General features: G+C 45.4%; 1 protein-coding gene across 1 annotated transcript in view; it reads left to right on the top strand.

Moving 5' to 3' along the window:
* The window catches only part of DSCAM (DS cell adhesion molecule), a gene marked incomplete at its 5' end in the record, with an annotated part of 763,637 nt that overhangs the window by 697,870 nt on the left and 40,000 nt on the right, over positions 1-25,767 (top strand). The window contains 7 exons of the mRNA XM_043595968.1: positions 1,821-1,974; positions 6,473-6,590; positions 7,967-8,130; positions 9,975-10,073; positions 13,817-14,005; positions 15,458-15,748; positions 19,099-19,275. Coding sequence (XP_043451903.1) covers positions 1,821-1,974; positions 6,473-6,590; positions 7,967-8,130; positions 9,975-10,073; positions 13,817-14,005; positions 15,458-15,748; positions 19,099-19,275 — 1,192 coding nt within the window. The remainder of the gene's footprint in view (positions 1-1,820; positions 1,975-6,472; positions 6,591-7,966; positions 8,131-9,974; positions 10,074-13,816; positions 14,006-15,457; positions 15,749-19,098; positions 19,276-25,767) is intronic.

A 25,767-nucleotide genomic window follows, 5' to 3' on the forward strand; every position in this document is an offset into this window, starting at 1 on the left:
GTTAAGTTCTGTACTCTGTTTTCTCTCCGTGTTTCATATATTAATATGTCTTCATGTTCATTGACCTTTTTTTTCTCTCTGCAGATCTAATCTGCTATTAATCTAATCCAGTGTATTTTTCATTTCACATATTGTAATTGCATCTCAAGCTTTGACTTGGGTCTTTTTATATCATTCATGAATCTATTTAAATTCTTGAATATCTATGGTCATAACACAACTATAACTGTTACAATGCCCGTTTCTGCTAAATTTAGTATCTAGGTCAATTATGGGTCAATTAGGATTGATTGAATTACATTTTCTTTATGAAAGAAATGTTTCTCTGGTTTTTTCCATTCCTGAATTTTTTTTTCTAACAGCTTTTTTGAGATATAAGTCACATATAAAAAAATTCATGCTTTTAAAGTGTTCAGATCAGTGGCTCTTTGCATATTCACAGAGTTACACAACCCCGACTATTATCTAATGTTAGAACATTTAGCATCATCCCAGAAAGGAACCCTATATCCTACAGCAGTCTTTCCCCATTCTGTCCCAACTCTACTCTGCCCCTGACAGCTGCTAGTGTACTTTCTGTCTCTCTGGATTTGACTATTCTGGAAATTTTGTAAAAAGGGAATCATAAGTATGTAATCTTTTGTGGTTGACTTTTCTCACTTAGTATAGTATTTTCAAGATTTATCCAAGTTAAACACGTATTCGTACTTCATTTCTTTCTATTGTTGAATAATACTCCGTTGTGTGGATACAACACATTTTGTTTATGCGTCCATTCACCAGTCGATGGATATTTGGGCTGTTCATATCTGGAAAAATTTTACGGGATGTCAAACATTACAAAATTCACCTTGTCTTGTACTGGATATTTTCACTGCTATAAATATTCTGACTTTCGTTCTGGGATGCAGTTAAGTTAGTTAGTGACAATATCATCTATATGAATTTTGCTTTTAATATTTGTTAGGCAATACCAGTGTGGTGTTCAGTCTAGACCTAATTATTCCCCACCACCGAGGTAAGACCCTTATGCGTTTCATCCGATGCCCTGTGAATCTTGAGGGCTTCTAATCCGGCTGGTGGAACAGGCACTATTCCCAACCCTGTGTGAATGCTGGGCACCTTGACCTCCAATCCATTCAGGTAGTTGTTTCCCTAGTTTCTGGTAGTTTACTCGAATACCTTCACAGATCTGCTTGGCGGCATACCCAGGTGGGACCGTCTTCAGAGTCCCAGAGTGCTCTCTCTGTGTAGCTCTACCCTGTGAACACCAGCCTCTTCTCAGTCTCTCAGGTGAGAATCCTTAACTCAGGGAAGCTGCTGGGCTCCTCCTGGACTCCTTCTCTGCGCCACAGCCTGGAGACTCTCACAAAAACGTAAAAATTCTGCAATCATCGGCTTACTTCGTTTGTTTTCCACATCTCAGAGAGCTCTGTCCTTCATTACCTTAGGCAATACCTTTGAGACTGTGGTTATACTCTGTGTGTTCTCTGGTTGTTTGGGGTCAGAGGGAAAATCTGTTTTTGTTACTCTATCTCAGCCAAAAACATTTGGGCCATGACCCATCATATAAATGGTTAAATTACTCATTGGTGGCTGCCAAAGCTGCTGCATAGAGAAATGTAAACTCTCTATGTGTATATGTGAGATGTCAATATCAATATCAGTATCAATATCAATATATCCCAGCCTTTTAGAAAAGGATTAGTGGTGACTTTTGTTTCTGAGGACAGATAATATGTTGGTAACCACGCCTTTAGGAAATCCCTTTGTGCCATTTGCCTCCTTGAATGTGGGAACATTTATGTCTCCTTCCACAGGTGATCAGCGAGTTTGAAGCCTCTCCTGACTCATTTTCCTACAGAATTCCCAACCTGAGTCGGAACCGTCAGTACAGCGTCTGGGTGGTCGCGGTGACTTCAGCTGGGAGAGGAAACAGCAGTGAAATCATCACGGTAGAGCCATTAGCTAAAGGTGTGCCACTGTAGAAAAGACCTCATTTCCCATCGTAATTGGACTGTTTTTAAATCCCTGTTCTATCAGAAATAAAGCTTACGGTGCCCTAAAAATCCCCAGAAAACCAGAACATCACGTGTTATCACATTTCAGCGTAAGAAATAAGGTTGCTGCTAGCTGGCACTGGGCTTTTGTGCAAATCAGCAAAGACTCCACCAAGGGTTAGTGGCTTTACAACTCAAAGTGCCTTAAGGAAAGTAAAAACAAAGAGCCCCCACTCACCCCTTGGAGTAAGTGAAAATCACCCCATAGTAACTCCTCAAGGAACTTCTACTTTCATCAAAATCAAGCATCGTTATTTCTTAAAGAGAAATGTTTATTTTATTGTGGAAACTTACGAATATAAGAAAATCGTCAGTTCTTCCTGTATTGAGAGAATTGCTGTAAGCAAGACCTTAATTAATAGTGGGAAGTCCGAGTCACCAAAGAACAAAAGGTTCCTAAAAATGAATACGGTACCTTCACACTGAGATGTTATACTGGTCCTTAGAAAGCACATATAGGCGCAGAATATTCTTACTCTACTTCTGGTAATTGCTCCCACCCAGTGTTTAGGGTACCGCTATATTAGCACTTTTCACAAGTAAATGTACTAACATCACAATTCCAGGGCCAGCAGGAGGTGGCCCCTGATTTTGGAATGCACCACATTGGCAATGCTTTACTAACAAGGCTGCTAGGTGCCCAAAAGAGAACAGAACGCTCCAAGATTCCGATTTTACCTCTCAGAGCTCATGATAACGTGCTTATTAGTGTGATACTAAGAAAGAAGCAGAATAGAGTAGTGAGGGAAAAGGAGAATACTGTCACATTTTGAACACAATTACAGTTAGGGAGTAAATGTATTGTTGTTGAAGAAAATAAATTCGTGGATTTTTTTGTCTATTAGAATCTTTGATTATGATATCCAGCCACCCCTAACGTACCCTCTCACATTTAGCAACAGTGATTATCAGTGGACATAAGGACTGCACCGTGGGATAAAAGCAAACCAGCACATGAAATGCTGCAGTGGCTTTACTTCTTCTCTCCTGCTGTGTGTTCATTGTCAGGCAGGTGGTTGGAAAAGTCCTTTTTCTCAAGAGACATCTGGCAGGAGGCAGAAAGGGAGAGGGGTCAGCACTCAGACACCCCCATACCTGGGATGGGAAGAGCCTACCGGGGAGACAGAGTCAGGTCCAGGAGTAGCTCTGCAGAACACCAGCTTTCTCTAGGGAGGGTGAGGCACAGGGGATGCCAGAGAGGAAGGGGCGCGGGCAGACAGCAAGAAGAACCAGGAGCATAAGGCCAGGATTAACAGAGATGTTTCGGAAAGGAGGGAGTGGTCTGCCATGGCAGCAGCTGCTAGGAGGTCAAGGCAAACAAGACTAGAAGTGCCCTTGGGTTGGCCACACAACCTCGCTGACCTTGAAAGCAGTTTCCTGGGGATGGGAGCTGGTTGAGGGGACAGAGTAGATGGGAGGTGAGGAAACAGGTCTGCTTGGCAGAAAGTTCTCCAAAAACACACACCACCTGGAAGAAGCCACAGGCCAGAGTGAGGATGGGTCTCACCCAAGGAAAGGTTCTGGTTTCACTGTGGGCTAATGTGTCAGCCAGCAGATTATGTTTGTATGGTGATGGGAAAACCCAAGTGGAGAGGGGGAGGTGATAATCCAGGAGGAAGAGCAGGGCCACAGGGCTGAGGTTTGGAGAAGAAGCCCAAGGGGGCTTATAGGTTTGGTGACAGGAAATGCAGAGTTCCCAACCTGGGTTTTCTATTTCCTCTGCCAAGCATTAGGCAATTTGGGGTGTGGTGGAGAAAGGAGTTTGAGAAAAGGAAGGACAGTAGGAAATCATCACTGCAGAGAAGCGGGAAGGAACTTACTAACAAAACAGTAAGATTGGAAGGGAGAGCGGACAGGTCAGCCGAGGTCGGTGATTGTAAATGTTTGGTGGGTCCTAAATTCTCTGTTGTATGGATTTCTCCAGAAATGTTCAGCTTCTCATGTTCAAGTGGGGTTCCCTCAGAGTTAGGCTTGATCCAGATGGGTTTTCCAAAAAGAGACTGAGCTAAGGAACCTCTCAGGCACGGAGCAGATGTTCTAGATAAAAAGCTCCACCCAGAAGCCCCAGACACTGGCAAACCACAAAGGCTGACGGGATCAAGCTGGAGAGGTGAAGCTTCCGGCAGCTCAAGGAGACTGGTCCGGGTTATCCTGTCATTGCTGGGAGATGGATGCAGGCAGCATCAGTGCAAATGTGTCGGTGGGAAGCAAAGTCCAAACTCTAGAGTTCGGGAGTCCAGAGTCCCCGCAGAGAGGACTGCTGTTTAGCAGATCAAGTGGCAGAACGGAGACATGGACCCAGTCTCGGAGGAACACCATCCCGAAGGAGCCCAGGGCCAGGGTCGAGCAGTACAGGACCCAGGAAGGACGTCCAGGTGCAGGTGGATTGATTCTCGGAATCACCTGAGGTGCTCGTTAAGACTCCTTAAACCCATCAAAGAGCCATTGAGTCACAGGTCAGCATAGGAATCTGCATTTCTAACAGAGATTCTAGATGATTCTCTTGCCTGTGCCCATTTGAAAACCAGTTCTGGTGAGCTCTGTAGCTTATTAGTCTTGGAATTTCAGATGAGGACCCTTGACCTTCCAGCTGCCCCCAGTGGGCATTAATTCTACACACTGGGTGTGTCGGGCTTCAAGACGAAGTGGTTCTGGCCTCTGTTTCTCAAAATGCTGGTGGGAAATTATTCATAAGGCCTGGAATTGATTTTAAGGGTTATAGCTAACACATGACAGCACTAAAATGGAATAGAGTCAGATAGTCTAGACTGACTTGAAAGGAGAAAAGTACAAAAGATTGGAATGCATGAAACATGGCAAGTATTAATTTGGGGCACTTTGTTTTCACGCACATCCCAATACGTGTATAACTTTTGGATTCAACATGTGGTTTGTTCCTTACAGTAGGACGGGGGATGTTCAAAAGCTTGGAAGTCCCTACCTCTAGCTGGATTTCCTGATCATCCCAATTTTGCTGCAAAAATACTCCTCATCCTATAAAAGGATGGTCTGAAGGGCTTGAAATGGAGCATGCCACACCACCAATGCCAGAAGTCCAATGCGACCTGACCAAAATATTTTTGTTACAATAAAAAATTAAAAAACGTCAATGACTGAAAAAGTGGCCTCCACCTTAGAATACCATGGAGAAAGTGTGCCGTCCATGAGCCGTCTCTGAAGGCTCTGCTCTAAGGAGGAAGACCTTGCTGTAATATTTGGTGCACAAAACAGGCTCAGCTTCTGAACCCACCAGCATGTCGTTTCAGCTCTGGCCCACAGCACTCCGAACAATGAAAATAAGAGTTGTTTGGTAGACCTTAATGACCAAGGCTGGTGTTCTAGACCGGGATGCCTCTGTAATGACTTGACTCCATATTTCCTGAAATTCTAGGGCTTTCCTGGAGAGCCTGCTCCCCATGCCCATTGGCCAGTCCAGACCCTCAAGTCTCAGATGATTGAGGGTCCCAACACTGGTCCAATCTTTACGGGTCTAGAACCAGACTGGGGCTACCTTCCATATGTGGTCTCTGTGTCTATGTGTCTGGGCTGGCTGAGCTTCCAGAGGGTGTGTCCCAGAAAGCAGCATCCCGACAAGCAAAGGTGTGGCAAAGGTGGGGCACATTGTTTCGCTTCTGCAAGACTTATGTCTTGGGGTCAGCTTCCGTGTCTCACTCAAGATGATAGCGCTAGGAACCTGTCAGGGCCAGCTCCTCGGTCTTCACGGAGGCCCCTGCCGACACAGGTGCACCCGGGCTCTCTCCTGTCTACTCCTGCTGCTTTGGGACCGTGCCGATACCATATGCCTCTGGCAGATGCTTCTGTTGGAGCATCTGAATCACTGTCCCAATCAAACAGTGTTCCTCGAGAGAAGCCACTCTGAAAACATTCGCTGTCCGTAACGTTTGTGACGAAGACCAAATTGATACAATAAAGCCAGGAAAGTACCACAGAATTGATAAATAGAAGTTGTTCCGGTTTACCTCTCCATCTTTTGGGGCTTTATGCCCTGTATTGTCTATTCTCTCCGATATTAAAAGGATATTGAATGTGCATTTTTGGTGTTGAGATAAATTGCTTAATAATGTGCCTTGACAAATAATTGGGCTCATAGAAAACACAGCTTGGGGCTGCTGGGCTTATGAAGACCCAAATATTTAATTTCGGCTCCTCACATTTAGTCAATAGAAGGGGAAAATGCTCCAGTAGGGATTTTCAGGTATTCGTATGTTCTTCCAAAAACAATCCTTTATACACATCCTGATACCAGGGAATAGTGTTGACAGGTGTGACATCAGTTGGCTGTGATGCATTCACCCTTGTAGGGGGTGTTACTATATTGGGAAAGGTCATTTTGGCCTTTATGTCACTAAAGCCATGGTGCAATTGGACTTCTGCTGTGTTTGGTGCTCCAGCTCCGGCACGAATCCTGACCTTCAGTGGCACAGTGACTACCCCATGGATGAAAGACATCGCCTTACCTTGTAAAGCTGTTGGGGACCCTTCTCCTGCAGTAAAATGGATGAAAGACAGGTAACCAGTAACCTAATGTATGCCTTTAGTGAAACTCTAAGACAGTACATCAGACATACCAGGATGGGGCTAGTGGTCTAATTCTAATTCTCCAGGAAAATTCCAGGAGACATCAAGTCTTCTGATGGAGAGGAAGTTGGGGTAGGGGGCAGAATCTCGGCTTCGGCACCAAAAGGGTCTGGTGTATTGTATCAATTTTCTGTAAATTCAGAGCCTTTCAATTCATAAGAGAATGCTTGAGAGGAAAATAATCTAACCAACCCAATGATCTCTGCACTTCATCATGTAAATTTCCTCTATAACCAAGATGAACACTCCCGCCCTCATATGAGATCGGGTGGCCATTTTTCTCCTTCTGAGATAATGGTCCAACTAACCCTACCTCCAGTGCTCTGAGAAATAACTTCAAGAAATGGAATGCATTAGGACTTCGCTAATAGAAAATCTGGTCTTCCACATTAATAGTAACTATTAAAATAATAGCAGCCAAGATAGGAGGGGGAAAGTGGGTGAGATGTGTTCTGTCCTGTAACTTTTCTAAGTGCTTTCTCTATGTTCAGAAGAAGAAATTGGAATATAAATAAAGGGCTGAGACTTCACGAATGAGCATGGAGATTTGATATAAAATGGGTTCAGAAGAGTGCTGATTTTCAAAGAAAAGCACTTAAAAGATATAAACTATTGAAATAATGGTCTTGGCCCAGGGACCACTTTTCTCCTCTCTTTTAAAATCAGTTAATCCAAATAAAAATAAGTAAATAAAAAAATAAGTAAATAAAATCACTTAATCCAAGGAAATGAATAAGCTCCCAAGGGTCAAGAGGCATTCTGCCTGATAAGAGGATGACCCTAGGTGACTGGACAGTCGCCACCAAGGATATGGTTATGATCACAGGGAGCTCCCTTTACACTGAGACCCACTCATCACCCTCTTGAGAGACCACAGTCCACTTTCTTTGTCAAAATCATCAACACCTGTGAATTTAAGCAGATCTACAAGAGACCCTCAAATTTAGTTGTCCCTATGCGATTGGGTCCAAACGGCACTTCTGTCCCAGAAGGAATTTTTACAAGAGGAAGTTGCCATGCATACATGGTGGAGGAGAAAGAGAGACACCCATTAGGGATGTGATGGGCCCTGACAGATGTGAGAGCCAGAATCCAAGCCCCCGGCACAGAGCTAACTTCCACCATAGCCTGTTTTTTTTTTTTTACAAAGAACGAAATTCAGCCGTTTGATTGTTTATGTCATAGAATCACAGTTTAGTTCCAAATGTGTTAACTACCTCAGAAAAGACTCTTTATGCTTTTCCCCAGCCTCAGCTAATTTGGATTGTAATTTCTTTAATCTGTGCCCTTTTCTTCCTGTGAGGCAGTAACGGGACACCCAGCCTGGTAACGGTTGATGGGCGGAGAAGCGTCTTCAGCAACGGGAGCTTCGTTATCCGAACCGTGAAGGCGGAGGACTCCGGCTATTACAGCTGCATCGCCAATAACAACTGGGGATCAGATGAGATTATTTTAAATTTACAAGTACAAGGTACAAAACCGGGGGACTCTTTTTAACGGCTTCTTTAGATGCGTGCCTATATGCGAAGAGTCACATCGACCTGATCTAAAAATCAGCCTTTCTTTTTTTTTTTTTTTTTTTTTTTTAAATTTTTTTTTTCAACGTTTTTATTTATTTTTGGGACAGAGAGAGACAGAGCATGAACGGGGGAGGGGCAGCGAGAGAGGGAGACACAGAATCGGAAACAGGCTCCAGGCTCTGAGCCATCAGCCCAGAGCCCGACGCGGGGCTCGAACTCACGGACCGCGAGATCGTGACCTGGCTGAAGTCGGACGCTTAACCGACTGCGCCACCCAGGCGCCCCTAAAAATCAGCCTTTCTGAGGAGCTCATTGCTATTTTCTAGTACAAAAATAGATAAATGCATGCTCATTTTGGAAAATGGAATGCTGCCAATCAAAGAAAATAGAAACGTTCATCATCCCAAAGATAACACTATAAAAAGGATAAAAGATATATCGTTATTATCTTTTACTAACATTTTTGCATCGCGGAGAAAGTTCATCTTGATAATGTCCGCCAGTTGCATGGCTTCCTTTACATATGTGGAAGTGTAACCCAGAAGACATAAACAAAAGATAGGCCTAAAGTGAGGCCTTTTATCTGCTAATTGGCTAAACTTTTCTATGCAATGTACATTAAAAGGACTCCAACTAAGCAAACTGCTATAATATTTAGTGGGGTTTTTAATACAGCGTATATGGTTTTTCTTGATACCAGACACCAAAAGTACATGACAAATCCAAGATGGTCAAATTAAAGCCAGGTGTAAAATCCCAAGTGGTCACCGTCTGGGTTCAGGTTTGGTTGCACAGTGATACTTTATCAGTAGAAAAATCAAAGGGTATGCTTCTTTGGATTTAAGTGGTGTCACATTAATAAGTCACAGCGAGTAACAATGAAATTAGTATTGTCCTCAGTGAGAGACGAGGGGAAGAGAGCAAGTATATTGTCAAAAAATGATGCAAAGTCGATCTGCAGCTTCAAGTAAATTGGAGCAAGAGAATCCCATGGTGTTTTAGAAGACTGACGTGATATTGTGACTCTTAAAGAGGTCAGTTTTCCCCACCTTCAATATCTATGGGCCTCTCTCAGAAGAAAAGAGATGGGCATTTTATGGGAAGCTTTCTATATCATTTGGATAACATGATTCTGAATTTCTTCCATGGTTCTGTCTTCGGTGCTGATCCAAAAGAATATTGAGGTCCATTGGTTGGAAGTTATGTATTCTTCAACCCTTGTATGAGTATGCAAGTTCTTGTGTAGCCACTCAATGGCACGCCTTTGATTTTCAGAGTTGTGTGTGTGTGTGTGTGTGTGTGTGTGTGTGTGTGTGTGACATCTTGGAAGAGTAGCTTAAAAAGTGGAAATTTTTGCAGTTCTTTTTCTCACTAGCCATTCTCGCCTCCCCCTCCCCCTCCCTGAGAACAGAACAGCTAAGTGGGTGCCACTTATCTTTCTCACTTGAATCATGGCTGAAATTCAGAGTAACGCATGCATCCTTAGTAAGTTGAAAGAAGATTTCCATCAGCGACGAACAACTCAGAAATTCAAGGAATCCGAGCGGAAATGTGTTAGATATAAATCCAAGTAGAAATGCGGTTGTCCGTTAAGTAATAGATTCAGTCTGCTCTGTCTCTTTAACCCAGGACATCGACTAAATAGACACTCTGACAGGAGTGAGTTGCGTATTTTGGCACCCTAAAACACTTATTTAATAAATGGTTGTTAAAAGTGATTTGGTAAATGGCTGTTAAAGCAGATGAAAGATGTGAAAAACTGATTCTTGTTTCCTAAAAACTGTTCCCTATCTAGTTCCACCTGATCAGCCTCGGCTTACAGTGTCCAAAACAACGTCTTCTTCCATTACCCTCTCGTGGCTCCCTGGAGACAATGGGGGCAGTTCCATCAGAGGTAATAAGCAGTAGGTTGTCCACAGTCATTACTTGTCATTATCCCCAGGCCAATAAGTGACACATCTCCATCAAGTAATCGTTGTGCGTTAGTTATAATTAATTCTCCCACTACCTCAACAGCAAGCCACACATCTATTTTTATGGTATGTACTGAAACTCATCATCCATCCAAGGCATCTCGTTCACAAATTTATCATTATGCCTCCAATTTGAGTGAAAGATTAACAAAGGCGGAAGAGAAAGGAAGAATTTGGTAATCTCTCCCCCAAGATTCTGCATACTGTTTCTTCCCCATGTTGTCAACACTCCGTCATTCATTCACTCTTGTACTCAATCATTCATTCAAATAACCACAGTTTTTGTTCTAACTTCTTAAACACGGAAAGATGGAGAGCCTAGAATTTATATGGGAAATGATCTATTTGCACAAAGCTTTTGCAATTAGTCCATAGCAGAAAAGAGTAAAGGATGTTTGTCCTGAGGAACAAAGTAGCGTGATATTTCTAGCCGGCGTGAAGTTGGGAGAGCATCACTCTAAGCAAGCTGTGGCCCCAGGAAAGGAAGAGAATCTGGAGGAACAGACTGAAGATGCACAGGGGTGGGGAGCTAGTCCTAGAGCACATGGGAGGGGGTAGCCGGCTTGGATTTCCAAAAGCAGAGACCATCCCTTCTTCTGAGTAAGGAGCAGACAATTGGAAATAGGGGCCATTTCAGGGCAAAACCAGTGGGATGCTGGAGTCAGCTCCTTCCAACTCACGAGAGCAAGCTGTCTTATCTCTTCCCCACCTTGCCCTTACTGACTATACCCAGGCTGGGGATCTTTATACACCACAGAAATCAGAAATGCTACTGGTCAGGGCTCCATTTCTTTCTTTCTTTCTTTCTTTCTTTCTTTCTTTCTTCCTTCCTTCCATTCTTTCTTTCTTTCTTCCATTCTTTTTCTTTCTCTTTTTCTTTCTTTCTCTTCCTTCCTTCCTTTCTTCTTTCATTTCTCTTTCTTTCTTTCTCTCTTTCTTTCTTTCTCTTCCTTCCTTCCTTTCTTCCTTCATTTCTTTTTCTTTCTTCCTTTCTTTCTTTCTCTTCCTTCCTTTCTTCCTTCCTTTCTTCCTTTCTTTCTTTCTTTCTTTCTTTTTCTTTCTTTCTTTCTCTTCCTTTCTTTCTTCCTTCATTTCTTTATTTCTTTCTCTTTTTCTTTCTTTCTTTTCTCTTTTTCCTTCCTTCCTTTCTTCCTTTCTTTCTTTCCTTCTTTATTTCTTTATTTCTTTCTCTTTCTTCCTTCCTTTCTTCCTTCATTTCTCTTTCTTTCTTTCTTTCTTTCTTTCTCTTCCTTCCTTCCTTTCTTCCTTCCTTTATTTCTCTCTCTCTCTCTCTCTCTCTCTTTCTTTCTTTTTGAACAGCCAGTTGTTAAACATTTATCAGCACTCCACTGAGTGAAAGGGAGGATCTTCCCTTTAAAAAAATACCACTTGTCTTATTGGGTAGTGAGGATGTGTTTGTGGTTTTGAGGGAGTGTGGGGAAGTGAGGAAGATTTGTAACAGCTGCCATGTGAAATGCACAGGGAGTCATTAATAGACGAACAAAGTCATTGCCAAGAGGGAACGAGGCCCCAGCTGCAGATAAATAGCCCAAATTGTGATGGTCACAATTTTCAGTTTAATGACTTCCTCAAGTGGTGCCGGACAGCTGGGAGGACAAGTGGATCTCAGGTTACCAGAGCTGATGACTGGCCCAGTAAGTGTGGCCAGAAGTCGTAAGAGTGAGTGAAACCAAGTTCCTGGTGAAAATGGCCTCCTGAAGAGTCTAGCCTGGTGAGAGAACATTGTTATGGGGGAAAAAATGGGGCATTGAGGTAAAAGAGTTCAAGGGATTCTAGGACCCCAGTCTCAAATGAAATGAAGTTTTGGTTCTGTAAGCGTGAGAGCAGGGGAGAGGTAGTACAGAAAGCGTCAGAGTGGAAGGTCTTGGAGATGAAGCCAATTTTAGTAATGAAGAATTTCCAAAGACAAATGGGGGTCCCTGAAACACAGCGGTGGCCAAAGCCATTGGCATGGGGGATCCCATTGCCAAGGGTTAGAAAAGCTTCCCAGATGTGATTTGGATGGAGGAAATTAGAAGGAAAGTATACTCCTGGTTATGTCCAGGACAGCAAGGAGGTGGTTTGGGCAGGGCTGGAGGGGAAGCCAAGAAGTGATGTTGGGAGCATGGGGAACACAAACCCTCAGCCACCTGTCAGGTACTGAAGGAGATTTGAGGGGTGCAGATAGGAACACTCAAAGAGAAAAGAAGGCTGGGAAAGAAAGAGGGACCCCAAGGATGCAGAGGACCAGAGGGGAAGGAAGGAGCAAAGAACAGGGAGGTTGCAGACCCTGACCCCAGAAGGAAGAATCGAGGACAGGGGACCTCCATGTGGGAGGTCTGCAAAACACTTAATGCTGCCAATGTGGGGTTAGGAACCTCTGTAGCGCGGGAGCTGAGAAGTGTCTTGCCTGTGTTAAAAATGGAGCCCCACGGGCTGGAGGAAGATACAAGCCCACTGGTGTGGAGGCACCATGCACCAGGCAGACTGGTACCTGGGTTGTCGGGGTATGAACGTGGAGGAGACAGGGACAGAGAAAACCAGACATGTTTGACCCCAGGAATTGGCTGGGGCAACAGGGGTGAAGGCCATACCAAGGAGGAATGCCTCAGTGATCACAAGGGCCAGGAGTGCTGGCTTCGGAGTCTGAGGTGGGTTTTGAATGTTACTGATGGGGCTCTAGGATAGTCCCCTAACCTCTCTGGACTTCAGGCTCTTCATCTCACTGTGGAGACAATCACTGTCTCAGAGGTCCAGGTGAGGTAGTGAGAGGAACGGGGTGAGGACACCGAACGGCACGTGGCGAGCACTCAAGAAATGGACGGTGGATGTTCGTGATAGTATGAGTGCAGGTAATAGTGGTCAAGTGTGGAGATGAACTGTTGGAAGGATTTTTCAGACAAGGAGAGGCAGGTTGCCGTTGAAGGGTTGGGATGGCTACAGGATTTAGAGCTGGTTCCCTTTGTGGTTGTGGACTGGGTAGGGGTTCGTGGATGAGATTCCTACCCCCTTGATCACATCGGTCCAGCTTTTCCAGAGCTTTGGTTCTCTTGAAAATAATTCAGCTTCGGATCATGATGATAGCCCAGGATTCAGGCACGTGTGCTCTGAAGCCAAACGTCTAGAGATTTCGTGCCTACTCCCTGCTGCCCGCGCCACCTTTTTTTTTCTTAAATTTTTTTTAATGATGTATTTTACTTCTGAGAAAGAGAGAGAGAAAGAGAAAGACAGATTGCGAGGGGGGAAGGGCCGGAGAGAGGGAGACACAGAATCCCAAGCAGGCTCCAGGCTCCAAGCTGGGGCTCAAACCCATGAACCGTATAAGATCATGACCTGAGCCGAAGTTGGATGCTTAACTGACTGAGCCACCCAGGAGCCCCCACTACACCATTTAAAAGGAAATGGGGAGAAAGTGGTTTTATTTTCACCATCCCACTTAGCGATACACTATAGTAATGTTGGGTATGGCCTAACTACTAATGAAAACATCATTATGGCACTCCTCCTAGCCTAGGTTCAGTTTCCTGCATCAGGGATACTTCAGATGTTCTCTTCCAAAGATGTGTGAATTCTGAGAACTTTCACCCCATACAAAATGCAAACCTCCACCAGCTTCTAGGAGAACGGAAATAATGCTCTTTTAAATATCTCGTGCTTTCTGTAGGATACATATTGCAGTACTCTGAGGACAACAGCGAGCAGTGGGGAAGTTTTCCAATCAGCCCAAGTGAGCGCTCTTACCGCCTGGAAAACCTGAAGTGTGGTACTTGGTACAAGTTCACTCTTACTGCGCAGAATGGAGTGGGACCAGGACGCATAAGTGAAATCATAGAAGCGAAAACGCTGGGGAAAGGTACGTATGCCTTCTGGTTTCTTCTACATTTCCTGTTTTCGAGATCAGAAGGGGGATCGGAATCCCAAAAGATGCATCATATATTTGCACGCTCGGTTGTGAGTTTGAACCTTGTGGTTCCCGAAACAGGTCTGGAAGTGTTACAGTGCAATGAGAGAGGTGGCCAGTCTTCAGAGAATATCCTGGTTCTCTTTTTTCATTATCTCATTTGCAGTGGAGAAAAGGAGTAGCAGTTGAAGATCAAGGGCTTTGGTGCCAACATAAAGTGCCCCGGCTGGGTGGCCATGAAATAAGACATTTGCCCTGCCACCTTCTTGTGGTGTGATCTTCTTCCTCAGTCACCCATGACCCCTGTATCCAGAACTTTTCACATTGCCTCAGAGGTCCCCTCCCCTTTTCAGGTGGGAAGTGAGTGGGATAGACTGTTGGCCTTTAATGTGAATTGGGTTTTAATCTGAAACATGGACGTTGGAGGAGATGAACCCCAAGAGGAAAACGACACTCAATGATGTAATTGCAATCTGGGGACACCGGTAAGAGGAGGGGTACAGTGGCACGTGGGTGTAGGTGAGGCAGTGAAGAGAGAGTCTTTGTAGCTCCCCCTCACATCTGACTCCCATCTGGTGCACGGGATGGCAAAAGAGGTAGAGATGGGAAGACAGAGGCGCTCTTTGGATCTGGCATCAGAGGTGCGGATAAGATGCGGCCAGGGTTCAAAGGGTGAGGTATTGACTTATGCAGAAATATATCCATTAGGCTCTGGGCTCCAGCAGGAAGTGCTTGGATAGCAAGGGATACCTGCTTGCACTTCCCAAATTCAGCTAGACTTCTCTTGAGTCAGATCTGTCCGCATGAGAGTAGAAACAGGTCAGCTCGATACACAACACTGATTCCTTCAGAACCACTCAAGGAGGGGCTCCTGGGTGGCTCAGTCGGTTAAGCACCTGACTCTTGATTGTGGCTCAGGTCATGATCTCACAGTTGTGAGATCGAGCCCCACATCAGGCTCCGTGCTGAGTGTGGAACCTGCTTAGGACTCTCTCTCTTTCCCTCTCTCTCTCTCTCTCTCTCTCTCTGCCCCTCCCCTGCACTCTCTTGCACACGCTCTCTCTCTCAGATAAATAAACATTAAGAAAAGAAAGAGAAACACTCAAGGAAACGCATTCATGAAAATAGCACTGTTCTTCAAGAGCTCTAAGATACACAAAAATAACCCCTACCCACCCAGTTTTCCCTCTCACACCCAGGTTATTATGGTTGGAGACTGCCCATTGGTCCATAGGTCCCTATAAATAGCGGACACATTGCAAGTGGCCTATGATCCAGACTTGGGCCGAACTCCTCCCCCAGGTGGGGAAGGCAGCCAAAAGAAGCTGTGTGACTGCTCTGACAGCCTTCATGGGTGTATCCCATGAGCTGATCCCCCCCCCCCGACTGTGCCTTCCCCCTCAGAGCCCCAGTTCTCCAAGGAGCAAGAGCTCTTCGCCAGCATCAACACCACGCGTGTGAGGCTGAACCTCATTGGCTGGAATGATGGCGGCTGTCCCATCACCTCCTTCACACTTGAGTACAGACCCTTTGGGACCACGGTCTGGACCACGGCTCAGCGGACCTCTCTCTCCAAGTCGTACATTTTGTACGACCTTCAAGAAGCCACCTGGTACGAGCTGCAGATGAGGGTTTGCAACAGTGCCGGCTGTGCGGAGAAGCAGGCCAACTTCGCCACACTGAACTATGATGGCGGTAAGCCGGCTGGCTTCACGGCCCTCCTGTTTGTGCCGCAGGACGTGTGCATGTGCTTACTGTCCCTCTCCCATTCGGCATTCATCCTTGGCGCGGGGCGACCAGCGCCCACAGAACCCTTTAGGCGTCAGGGCCATTCCGTTGGCTCCCTGTGAGGCTCCCTAGTTGACTGCGCTGACGTGACCATGGCTCTGTTCCAGAAACAAGGGGCTGAGGGCCAACGGGAATCTCCTTAGGGCATCTTGGTGCAGGAGTGATTTGTCTTCGGGCTGAAGGATTCTGAACGTTCACTTGCCGAACACGTGGTTCTCTGCCTTTGTCAATGACCGTGAGCTAACGCTGCCTTTGTTGTCTCCTCACCCCTCCCCCACCCCATCCCAACCCACATAACTTCGTCTTTGCTCTCATTTAGCCCTTAAATTGCATGCGCAGAAACAGTTTTCATGGTAAAGGAGCTTATGTCAGGCCCTGAATGGAAATGGAGGCACTGATGAAAATAGAATAGTGTCATAAGATATTAGTGTGTGTCCCGCCCCCCTGCACACACACACACACACACACACATGCAATTCACATGGCCTTTCTGAAAACCAGGCGAGGTGTCTTGTGATGTTTAGTCAATCAAAAATAACTGATACAAGTTTTTATCCTTTTCTTTTTCCTACAACTAGTATCAAAGGCCATTTACTGATATCTGAACAAATGCCCAGCCCCGTGAAGCTGAAAGGTAGTGTGTCATTGATTGCTCTGTGGTTAGGGAACTTTAGAAAGTCTTAAATAGCAGCATATGGGTGCTGATTTCTGCAGCTTTGTGGTGACTTTCACTCAGGGAAAAGCAGTGAGTAAGTTAGGAGCTCAATCACAAGACCCACCACAGTTCATCAGGATGCTTGGAGCTCCTGGCTTAGCATTCCCCTCGCCCCTCTGAGCCTTCTGGCCAACACCACTGATCAGGTCAGACCACAGAGCTGGATGGCTTAGCCCAGAAAGTCTATACTGGAGCAAATACCCCAAAGCTTTATTCATCACTAGGCAGGCTAAAGGGTGTCCCCTCCTCTGCTCATGTGTACTTGGGATCTTGCTTAATTAAAGCTCTAGCAAGAACCTCTTTGGGGTGGAGGCTATCCTGCCCTAAGCAGAGTGTCCGTGAACCCACAGACCCTCAGAAACAACCAAAGGAAGCCGACAAGGTGACATGGGCTAGGATCCTCATTTGCCCGTTTTCTGTGGACTGTGCTAGATGGCCCAGAACGAGTTCTTCCTGCTCTGGAACACTGTAAACCTATCCCCAAGTCTCCTTTCTGGGGCCGTCTCTCCACAAAGTCCCCCTCAGCTGGAGTCCAGACCATGCACGTAAGAAGGCCCTGCGGTGGAAGCCTTCCTGGCATTGGTTACATCAGCCCTCAGTTATAGGCAAGGGATGTCGTTCAAGGGTGTCCCGTCTCCAAGCATCACCCACAGGCAGAGAGCAGCCCTTCCTATCGGCTTTCTCTTCCAACATGGTTTAAGTCTTTGATCTTACAAAATAAAGGACTTTCGTGTACCAAACACCTTGCTTTGTATTTAAGAGTTCCCCCAAAGCCCTCTGCTAGCAGGTACATTTTGGGGTGGTAAGCGTACTTCTTTTTTTAGCGTGTAAGTAAAATAATTAAGTATTTACGCTTAAGTAAGCGTACTTCTTATTATCGGCTTACAGTAATTGACTTAAGATAATCACATGCCGGCACATCGCTTCTCTGTAATCTGTGGACATGCCAGAGCACTGGGCCTCGGCGTGCACATTGGCGATACAGTCACGCCAATCTTTGAATTAGAAACCACTCACATGCAGAATTGGAAACTATGATTCAAACTTACAAAGCAATGTGCAGATTTTAAATGCTTATCTTCTAAAAAACAATTTAAAAAAAGCAATGCTCTCATTTCATCCGAGGTCTTAGATTGCAATCACGCAAAAGTCCCGCGAGCTACATTTGATTTTCTGAAATCTGAAATAATTTTATCGCAGTAGGAAACAAAAATACATTCTTATATTTTCCTTGAAAAGGATTATGGATTTCTTTGAACTGATCCCATGGATCTATAGCTTCAACATCTCTTTTGTCATATCTGGCTGAAGGTTTTCCTTTGATTTTTGGAGAAATGGACGTGGGCAATTAGCCTCACACCCGTGCCAGTCAGACCTCAGATGCTTCCCTTTCTTTCTTTGACTCTTTCTTCTGCCATTTCCTTAATCAAACGGTAGCACGTGTCCTTCTGCCGTCTTGCTTTTGCAGACCATCTTCACTGCATCCTCTTACGTGGGTTCTGAGCATCCCAGACTCGGGTTTCCAGCTAAAAACACTGCACAGTTGGAAGAACCCTTTTCCTGGCCTCGGCAGATAGCATAGGGGACTGGGATTCTGTTATCCCTGCTCTATTTACGAAATGCAGGCTGAAGACCATTGGTGTGCGGGGACGAATTGCATTATCTTTGCATTATTTTTTCCTAAGACCCTGACTTCCTGGCCCTTGGTTTACCTGGAAAATACAGTGGGCTGGAGAGTCTTACATAATGGAAGGTGCCAGAATGCATGCCCCATGAAGTGAGGATGTATGTTTGAATCTCTGCACCCATTGTATTCAGGCTCTACGTAGAAAGCAGCTTGAAATAACTCAGAGTTCAGTCTACTTAGGCATTTCCTTATAATTCTAAGTAACTTAAATTTCATGACACTGTATCATAATGCCTGATCATTAAGGAGCTTGCTTTGGGGACCTGGATGCTTCCTCTTTTTCCACAGCTCTTGTACCCTAAAAGGAGAGCTTCTAAAGTAGAGTTGGTCTTAAGCCTGTGATAAAAAGCAAGGGAAGAGCCCCACAAAAAGGGATGTTAAGCTTCTTGAAGCCAGTGTGGCTGGTACAGTCTCCCTTCAGACTCCTGTCCACTTGCCAGACCTATTGTTCCTTCTTTGAGGTGCAGCTTTTCAAACAGCCTCCGTCAGTTGCCCTGAGGGTGACAATTCCAGGTAGATGCCTGTGGCTTTTTAAAGCCCCTCGCCTGGACAGTGTGGTCCTCAAGGGCCTGCGCCCAGCAGTACGTTGCAAAATGAAGTTCCTTTCAAAGAAATGCGCTTCACCCTTTGTGCAGATCCCGAGTTGAAGTGCTGCCGCATAAGTTGAAAGTTGGGCAGAGGAGGGGCGTGAGAAAGTAAACAAATCAGCAAGGACCTAGATAAAGAGTTCCTCTCATCTCTCATCACCCTGGACACCCCTGGATCACACAGCGCGCCTCTTGTAACCGTCATCCCTAAAACCTCCTCCATGCTGTCTTCATTAATAGCCATCTAACACCATGGCCCTGCTTTCAGGTACAATCCCTCCACTCACTAAGTCGGTTGTCCAAAGCGAAGAAGGGCTGACGACCAATGAGGGGCTCAAGATGCTGGTGACCATCTCCTGTATCCTGGTGGGGATCTTGCTTCTGTTTGTGCTCCTGCTGGTGGTGCGGAGGAGGCGGCGGGAGCAGAGGCTGAAGAGGCTGAGAGGTGAGTGGAGGCCCCGCAGTCACCGGTCACCCGCACGCACCGTCGCTGGACAGCCAGCCTGGCAGCAACCCGGCGAAGGTCCCCCAGCTGCCTGACTCTGTGACGTGCCTTCAGCAGGACCGCAGAGCCTTGGAGGAAAGCTGCACACGTGTCACCACTCGCACGATCAGAAACTGAGCAAGGGTCAGCCACACCCCGGTCTCCTAAATCCTAGACATTAGGAGGCCAAAATATATATACATATATATATATTTTTTTTTTTTCTCATGGTTTTGCAACTCTGCGTGCTTTCATTCTCAGCCCATTCCAACGATGCCGTCAATTATGGCTTCCTTTTCAAAAAGCCCTATCGCATGTGCTGTGGCAGTGAGAACTGTTTTATTGCTGGGAAGCGGAAATTGAGGGCTTGTGGTAAAGCATTGTGAGGCAGAAGACACATTCTCCCAAATTAGAAATTTGAGCTGAAGCCCAGTGTAAGAGTTTCACTCTAACTAAAAAAACAAAAAAACAAAACAAAACAAAACAAAAAAGCCATGGAAAACAAGAGCCTAGGCCAGACGAGAGCCATTGTTAGCAGGCTGGTCCCATTATTACTCTGTCCCGCTCCGGGAGGTCCTGGTGATGAAGCTATTTCCAGCTTCTGGCCGAGGGCCCGTCCTTGCCCTTGCCCTGCGGTGTGAGGACAGCGAGCCCTTTCAAACATGCATCCCCCTACAGGAAGAGCATCTGAGTCCTTGGCTTTTCACCTGTCAGGGTATGTAAGCAGGCCACTTTTTTTTATAGAAAATGCGGGGACACGATGTTCTCATTTTAATGTCAGTCCAGGGTGGAGTGATGTCACGCAGCCTCCTGCATGCTCCTCAAAGACACGTCTGCAGAACAAGTAGCACCGCCCCCAGTACGTATCTGTGACGTCCCCAGACAGCGCTGATGCGCACGGAAAACGTTGACCTCTTCCGTAAGCGCTCCAGTTGACCATAATCCAAGTAGAGCAGCAGAATGTGGTAATATTTTCTCCAGTCTGCGCTTATGCAAAGCATCCCTCTTTATGTGACCCTAACACATTTTCCCTTCAAGTTGCTTCCACCTTGCCGACAAATTAAAATATCTGAAATACGTTGCACTCCATGGGTACACATTAATAACCCTTCCACTTAAATCTCCTGTAGCCCCATAAAATTTCAGATGAACCGTCGATCTCATGGAAATATCTTTTCTAAAATGGCGTTAACCACCTACTTAATTTTGCAGGCTTACCTTAGTAAACCCCACATCCCAAGCACTGTGCTTGATGCCTTGATGTATCCAGATGAAGAGAAAGAGCCTTCTGAACTTTGGGTTTAGCGTAGGAGGCAGACATATGAGCATCTACCAGGAAAAGAACAAAAATGTCACGAACGCTAAAATCGGGTTTCAAACAAATCCTACGTAAGCACAAAAGAGGGAGCAATTAATCCCAACTGGGGAGAGACCGGGAGGCCATCTAAGAGCTCTCTAAGAGCAACGTATTGCTTAACATTTGGAGAAATCCAGGATAAAGGGAGCTGTGTTGTATTCTTTTCACAAGTGCTCATCACTAAGATACCGAAAGGATGTTTCTGTAACCCTGTCACAGAAAACAGAATCCCACCTTCTGGACTTCGGGGACAATGTTATCGAGGAGTCAATAACTGACAGACCGGCAAAGGTCTGTCCTTGTCGCGTTTCGACAGCCAAATCCAACTAGCTGCATTTCGAAGGCTATGAATTGTTCATGGCACGTCTCATAAGACCCACAGTAAAATTTTTGGATTAGTCATTTCTATTTGACCACGAGGGTTCCGCAGCAAATGCATTAAACGTGAAGACACTCCTTCCCAGCATTCTGCGGACCCTCTGCCAAATTTATCGTTCCCCTCTCCCCCGGCCCCATTGTGTTCTCCTTCTTGCCCAGTTCAATTTACCCTATGCTGCTTGTAATTTAAGCACCCCAGTCTCCAAAGATGCTAAGGACGCTGCTGACTCTTCCCAAAGCATGGGGCTGGACTGATGGCAGGCCCATGCTTCCTTTATTTTCCTTCTTAACAATGCCTTGTAATTTAGTAATTGTTTTGCAAGGGCTCCTGCCAGAAAATATCCAGGGACTGGCATTTTTATTGTTGGCATCTCTACCTCTAGACACCAGTATTTTGTGGCGGATCTTGGTAGAGAAAGCAATGCATCACATGAGAGAGCACAGCCTTTCACTACCCGGGAACAGTTTTGTTTTCTTTATGCCTGAGAAAAAAACAGAGCCAACACAAAGGTTTCAGCAGGAAGAAGATAAGTGCTGTGGCAAAGAGGCTGTGTTTATGCAAGATGCCGAGAAGACAGGAGCTTCAGAGAAGTAGACTGCCATAATACAAAAGTCACTGCAATCTTGCATTTTACACGCTTCGTAAAGCCTTCCTGATCCAGAGTCAGACAAGAGGGCAGCAAGAACGCAGAGGGCTTGGGCACCCACTTCTACCTGCTGCGTCACGGCAAGTTTTAATGCGGACGCACAGAAGGAAGTCGAATTCAACAAACCATTCTTGAACCATTATCTACCACGTGCTGGGTGTAACTGCTTTTCAAACCAACGTAAAATGTTCTTTTTAATTACTTCCGTTTGATCACAAGGGTTTGACCAGGTCCCAGGTGGAAAAAAGATGACTAAAACCCCATCCCAGAACTGTAGAAGCTGACACCCTAGTGGCAGCGAGTAAAGGCTTAACAAGAGACAGACATCTGCCTATAACTGTGAAAAGTATAGCATAAAAGGACAGAGTAAGTGTCATGGGTTATAGGGGAGGGGGTGGGCAGTTGTGAGTGAAAGGCCAGGTCTTGTCCCCAAAATATCTGTCTTTCAGCCCGGCAGGGCTCCTGAAATATTAATTAATGACATGAAATGTTTCCAGTTCAGTCATAGAGGAAAACTATAGCCAGAGCTTAAAGTAGTAGGTGCCTACCTATTAAACAGAGCTCATTAGTAGAATCACCCACTTACAACCTGACCCACATAAGGCACAGGTCCTGTGCCTGCATTAGAGTGAGTTCAAATATATTCACAGATTCAACAGCAGAGTTGCTTCATAAAATATTTTTACTGCCCTCAAATAAGGGCACTTCTAATAATATGTCGATGTTGCTTGAGCAACCACCAATCAAGATCAAAACTGGAAATAAAATTTAGATTACAGAAAAATACTGTGATTTAATGAACACTCTAGCGGGTTACTCTTTAGGGTCACCTCCATATTGTTCACCTTGTTTGATTTTTAGAAACTACTAAAAGTTTATAAGCAAAGTATGCTTTACCATGTAGACAAGCAACCTAGTTAGGTGAATATAACATAATGTTCTTTATGTAAAAGTGAAGGAAGGAAAGGAAAGGGCAGGGCAGGGCAGGGCAGGGAAGGGAAGGGAAGGGAAGGGAAGGAAAGGAGATAGAGGGAGGGAAGGGAGGGAGGGAGGGAGGGAGGGAGGGAGGGAGGGAGGGAGGAAAGAAGGAAAGAAGGAAGGGAAGGAGGGAGATGGGATATAAGCAATTGAGCCAACCTATATTTTTTCTTACCTGAGAACTTTCCCAATTTTAGAGCATAGTGACCTCCTAAGTCTAAATTGTCTACAAGTGCTACATTTTTTAAAAACCTGTAACCTTATCCAGGAGTCCAGAAGCCACATTTTTGCATGTAATCATACCCTTATTTTTTCCCCACTTCTAAGTCTTTCCAAGTGCAAGATTACAGAACAAATTCCTGGCTGGGCCCATGATCCCAGAAGCCCTAACCTTGTAAAATGCGATTCCCACATCAAGTAATCGACTCCATATCACTAAAAACCTCCTTTAGTGTGAGTCTACCCAAAAAGGGGCAAAGTTATGTTGACACCAGCCAGTGCGGGTCAACTCACAGGCCAAGTCTAAGAGCTACTTCCGGGACTTCAAATAAGCTGTAGATTAAAAAAAAAAAACAAAAAAACAGTGGATATCAAATTTGACCATGCTTCTGTGGCAAAATGCCTTTCTCCCTTTGAACAGAAGCATAGTTATTTTAAGCATGCTTTAAAATGGGTTAATATTATAAAAACAGATCAGTTCCAGAAGGCCATTCCCAGAGAGAATCTGGCCTCATGGTTCTACACGGGCACAGTTTAAGGTGGGGGGTGGGGTGGGCATGAGGAATTGTCATCATTTTCTGAGGTCTGACATTCCATTCATCTGTTCTGCAAATGAGCTCGAACTCTCCTCCTTTGTAGGAACAAAAGTCAGCTTGAATTTTAATAATCTAAAGGAAGAGCAGTAAAGAGACGTCATCACCAAGCTAATAAATGCCCAAATTGCAGTTTATTTGGGATCAGAAGCATGTGCTCTGAAACTTTATTCCTATGCTTTGCTTGCTTCCTACCTACTTTCCTTCCTTCCTTCCTTCCTTCCTTCCTTCCTTCCTTCCTTCTTTCCTTCCTTCCTCCTTCCTTCCTCCTTCCTTCCTTCCCTCCTTCTTCCTTCCTTCCTTCCTTCCCTCCTTCTTCCTTCCCTCCTCCTTCCTTCCTTCCCTCCTTCCTTCCCTCCTTCCTTCCTTCCCTCCTTCCTCCTTCCTTCCTTCCTTCCCTCCTTCTTCCTTCCTTCCTTCCTTCCTTCCTTCCTTCTTCCTTTCTTCCTTCCTTCTTCCTTTCTTCCTTCCTTCTTCCTTCCTTCCTTCCTTCCTTCCTTCCTTCCTTCCTTCTTTCCTCCCTCCCTCCCCTTCCTTCCTTCCTTCCTCCCTTCCTTCCTTCTTTCCTTCCTTCCTCCCTCCCTCCCCTTCCTTCCTTCCTTCCTTCCTTCCTTCCTTCCTTCCTTCTTTCCTCCCTCCCTCCCCTTCCTTCTTTCCTCCTTCCCTCCCCTTCCTTCCTTCCTTCCTCCCTTCCTTCCCTCTTTCCTTCCTTCCTCCCTCCCTCCCCTTCCTTCCTTCCTTCCTTCCTTCCTTCCTTCCTAGCTTCCTTCCTTTCTTTTTTTTCTTTTTTTTACCTTAATTTCTTAATAAAACTATTCTTTCAAAACACCAAATTTGCCACAGGAGAATCAAGTAAACAGAGGCCTCTGCATCAGAGAGTGGGGAGCAAAGGAACGTTGGGATGGCGGCAGGGCCAAGCCAAGGGCAGCCCGTGGATTGAGGGACAGAGAGGGGGCGGTCAGGAGAGAGACAGTAGCCTCAGCCCTGGAGCTGTGCCCCGCCTGGGTGGTCTACTTGGTCCGTGTTTGTACTTACATTTTTCTCAGATTGCAAGTATATATGGCTTTGTTTTTTTGGATGTTTAGTTAGCCATGACTTTTGTGTCAGCTTTCATAGCATGCCAAGGGTTGGAAGTCCTTTTCGTCATCTGGTAAAAACATAAATGCAGGCTCATAGCTTTTACAAAAATAGCTACTTTATGAGACCCATTTCAATGCCACAGAAGGGCAGAGATTGTTGTGAGGGAGCCTGCAAGTAAGAATTTTGATAGATAGTAAAGCTGGGTAAAATCTGATGCTCCCAAGCTGGTTTTTTGCTTTTGTGGGTGCGTGCAAGGGACTGTCCCACAGAAGCATGAACCTGAGCTTGTCCCATTTTGCCGAACTAGAACTTCACAAATGAGAAGTGTGGTCATGTAGCTATGAGTGGGATTTCTCCTCTATAAGAAAACATCTGGGCACACAAACCAGGAGGCAACTCAGACCCTCCCTGGGCACAGCTGCCACACTTGATGCTCGCCGCGAACCCTCCTGACTCACCGTTCGTGGTGTTGTCCAGTGGATGAGAACCTCCGTGCGGCACGCGGACCCACGGTGGGAACGGTGGTCTGCAAAAAGAGCAGGGGATCTGGGCGAGACCACGCCGTGATAGTCGTAACCTAGCGGGGGCGCTTCTTCCCAAGAGCCAACCGAATCGTGCATGCATCAACAGAGGACTCATATTTTCCACTTTTTTGCCTTCCTCCTCCTCTGTAAATGCCTTGTATTAGTCTCTCCACAGCGGTGCAAACAGCTTAAGTATAAGCTTGACGTTATTATGCCCTGTTTTGCCGACGTGACAAAGGAACTTGTCCAAAATCACGTATCAGGACCGAGCTAGCGAGAGCGCCCAGATCACCGCTGCTTAACCCCGGCTCTCTTGCCATGAAATTTCTTGGCATCGATATTGTTGGCTTTGAAAGAGTTATCAGTGAAGCCTGAGGTCAGAAAGATACATTAACACAGAATCAACAGCTACTGTATAATTTTATTTTTTCCTATTGAAAATATTTCACTTATCCATTTTCTATCTCTATATTCACTATCTTTCCAGCTTCCCCTATATTTAAAAATATATGTTCTTTCTTGTTTGCACATCTTCTACCTGATGCCCTTCTCTCTACTGCTTTTCCTCACTGGATTATTGAAAGGGGATTCTATACTCAGACGCATCACCTCTCACTAGCTCCTGAATCCTCATGGTCTCACTTCCACCCCCCACCTTCCAAATGCTCTCCTGAAGG

This window comes from Prionailurus bengalensis, chromosome C2, assembly GCF_016509475.1.
Source record: "Prionailurus bengalensis isolate Pbe53 chromosome C2, Fcat_Pben_1.1_paternal_pri, whole genome shotgun sequence".
NCBI classification, from domain to species: domain Eukaryota; kingdom Metazoa; phylum Chordata; class Mammalia; order Carnivora; family Felidae; genus Prionailurus; species Prionailurus bengalensis.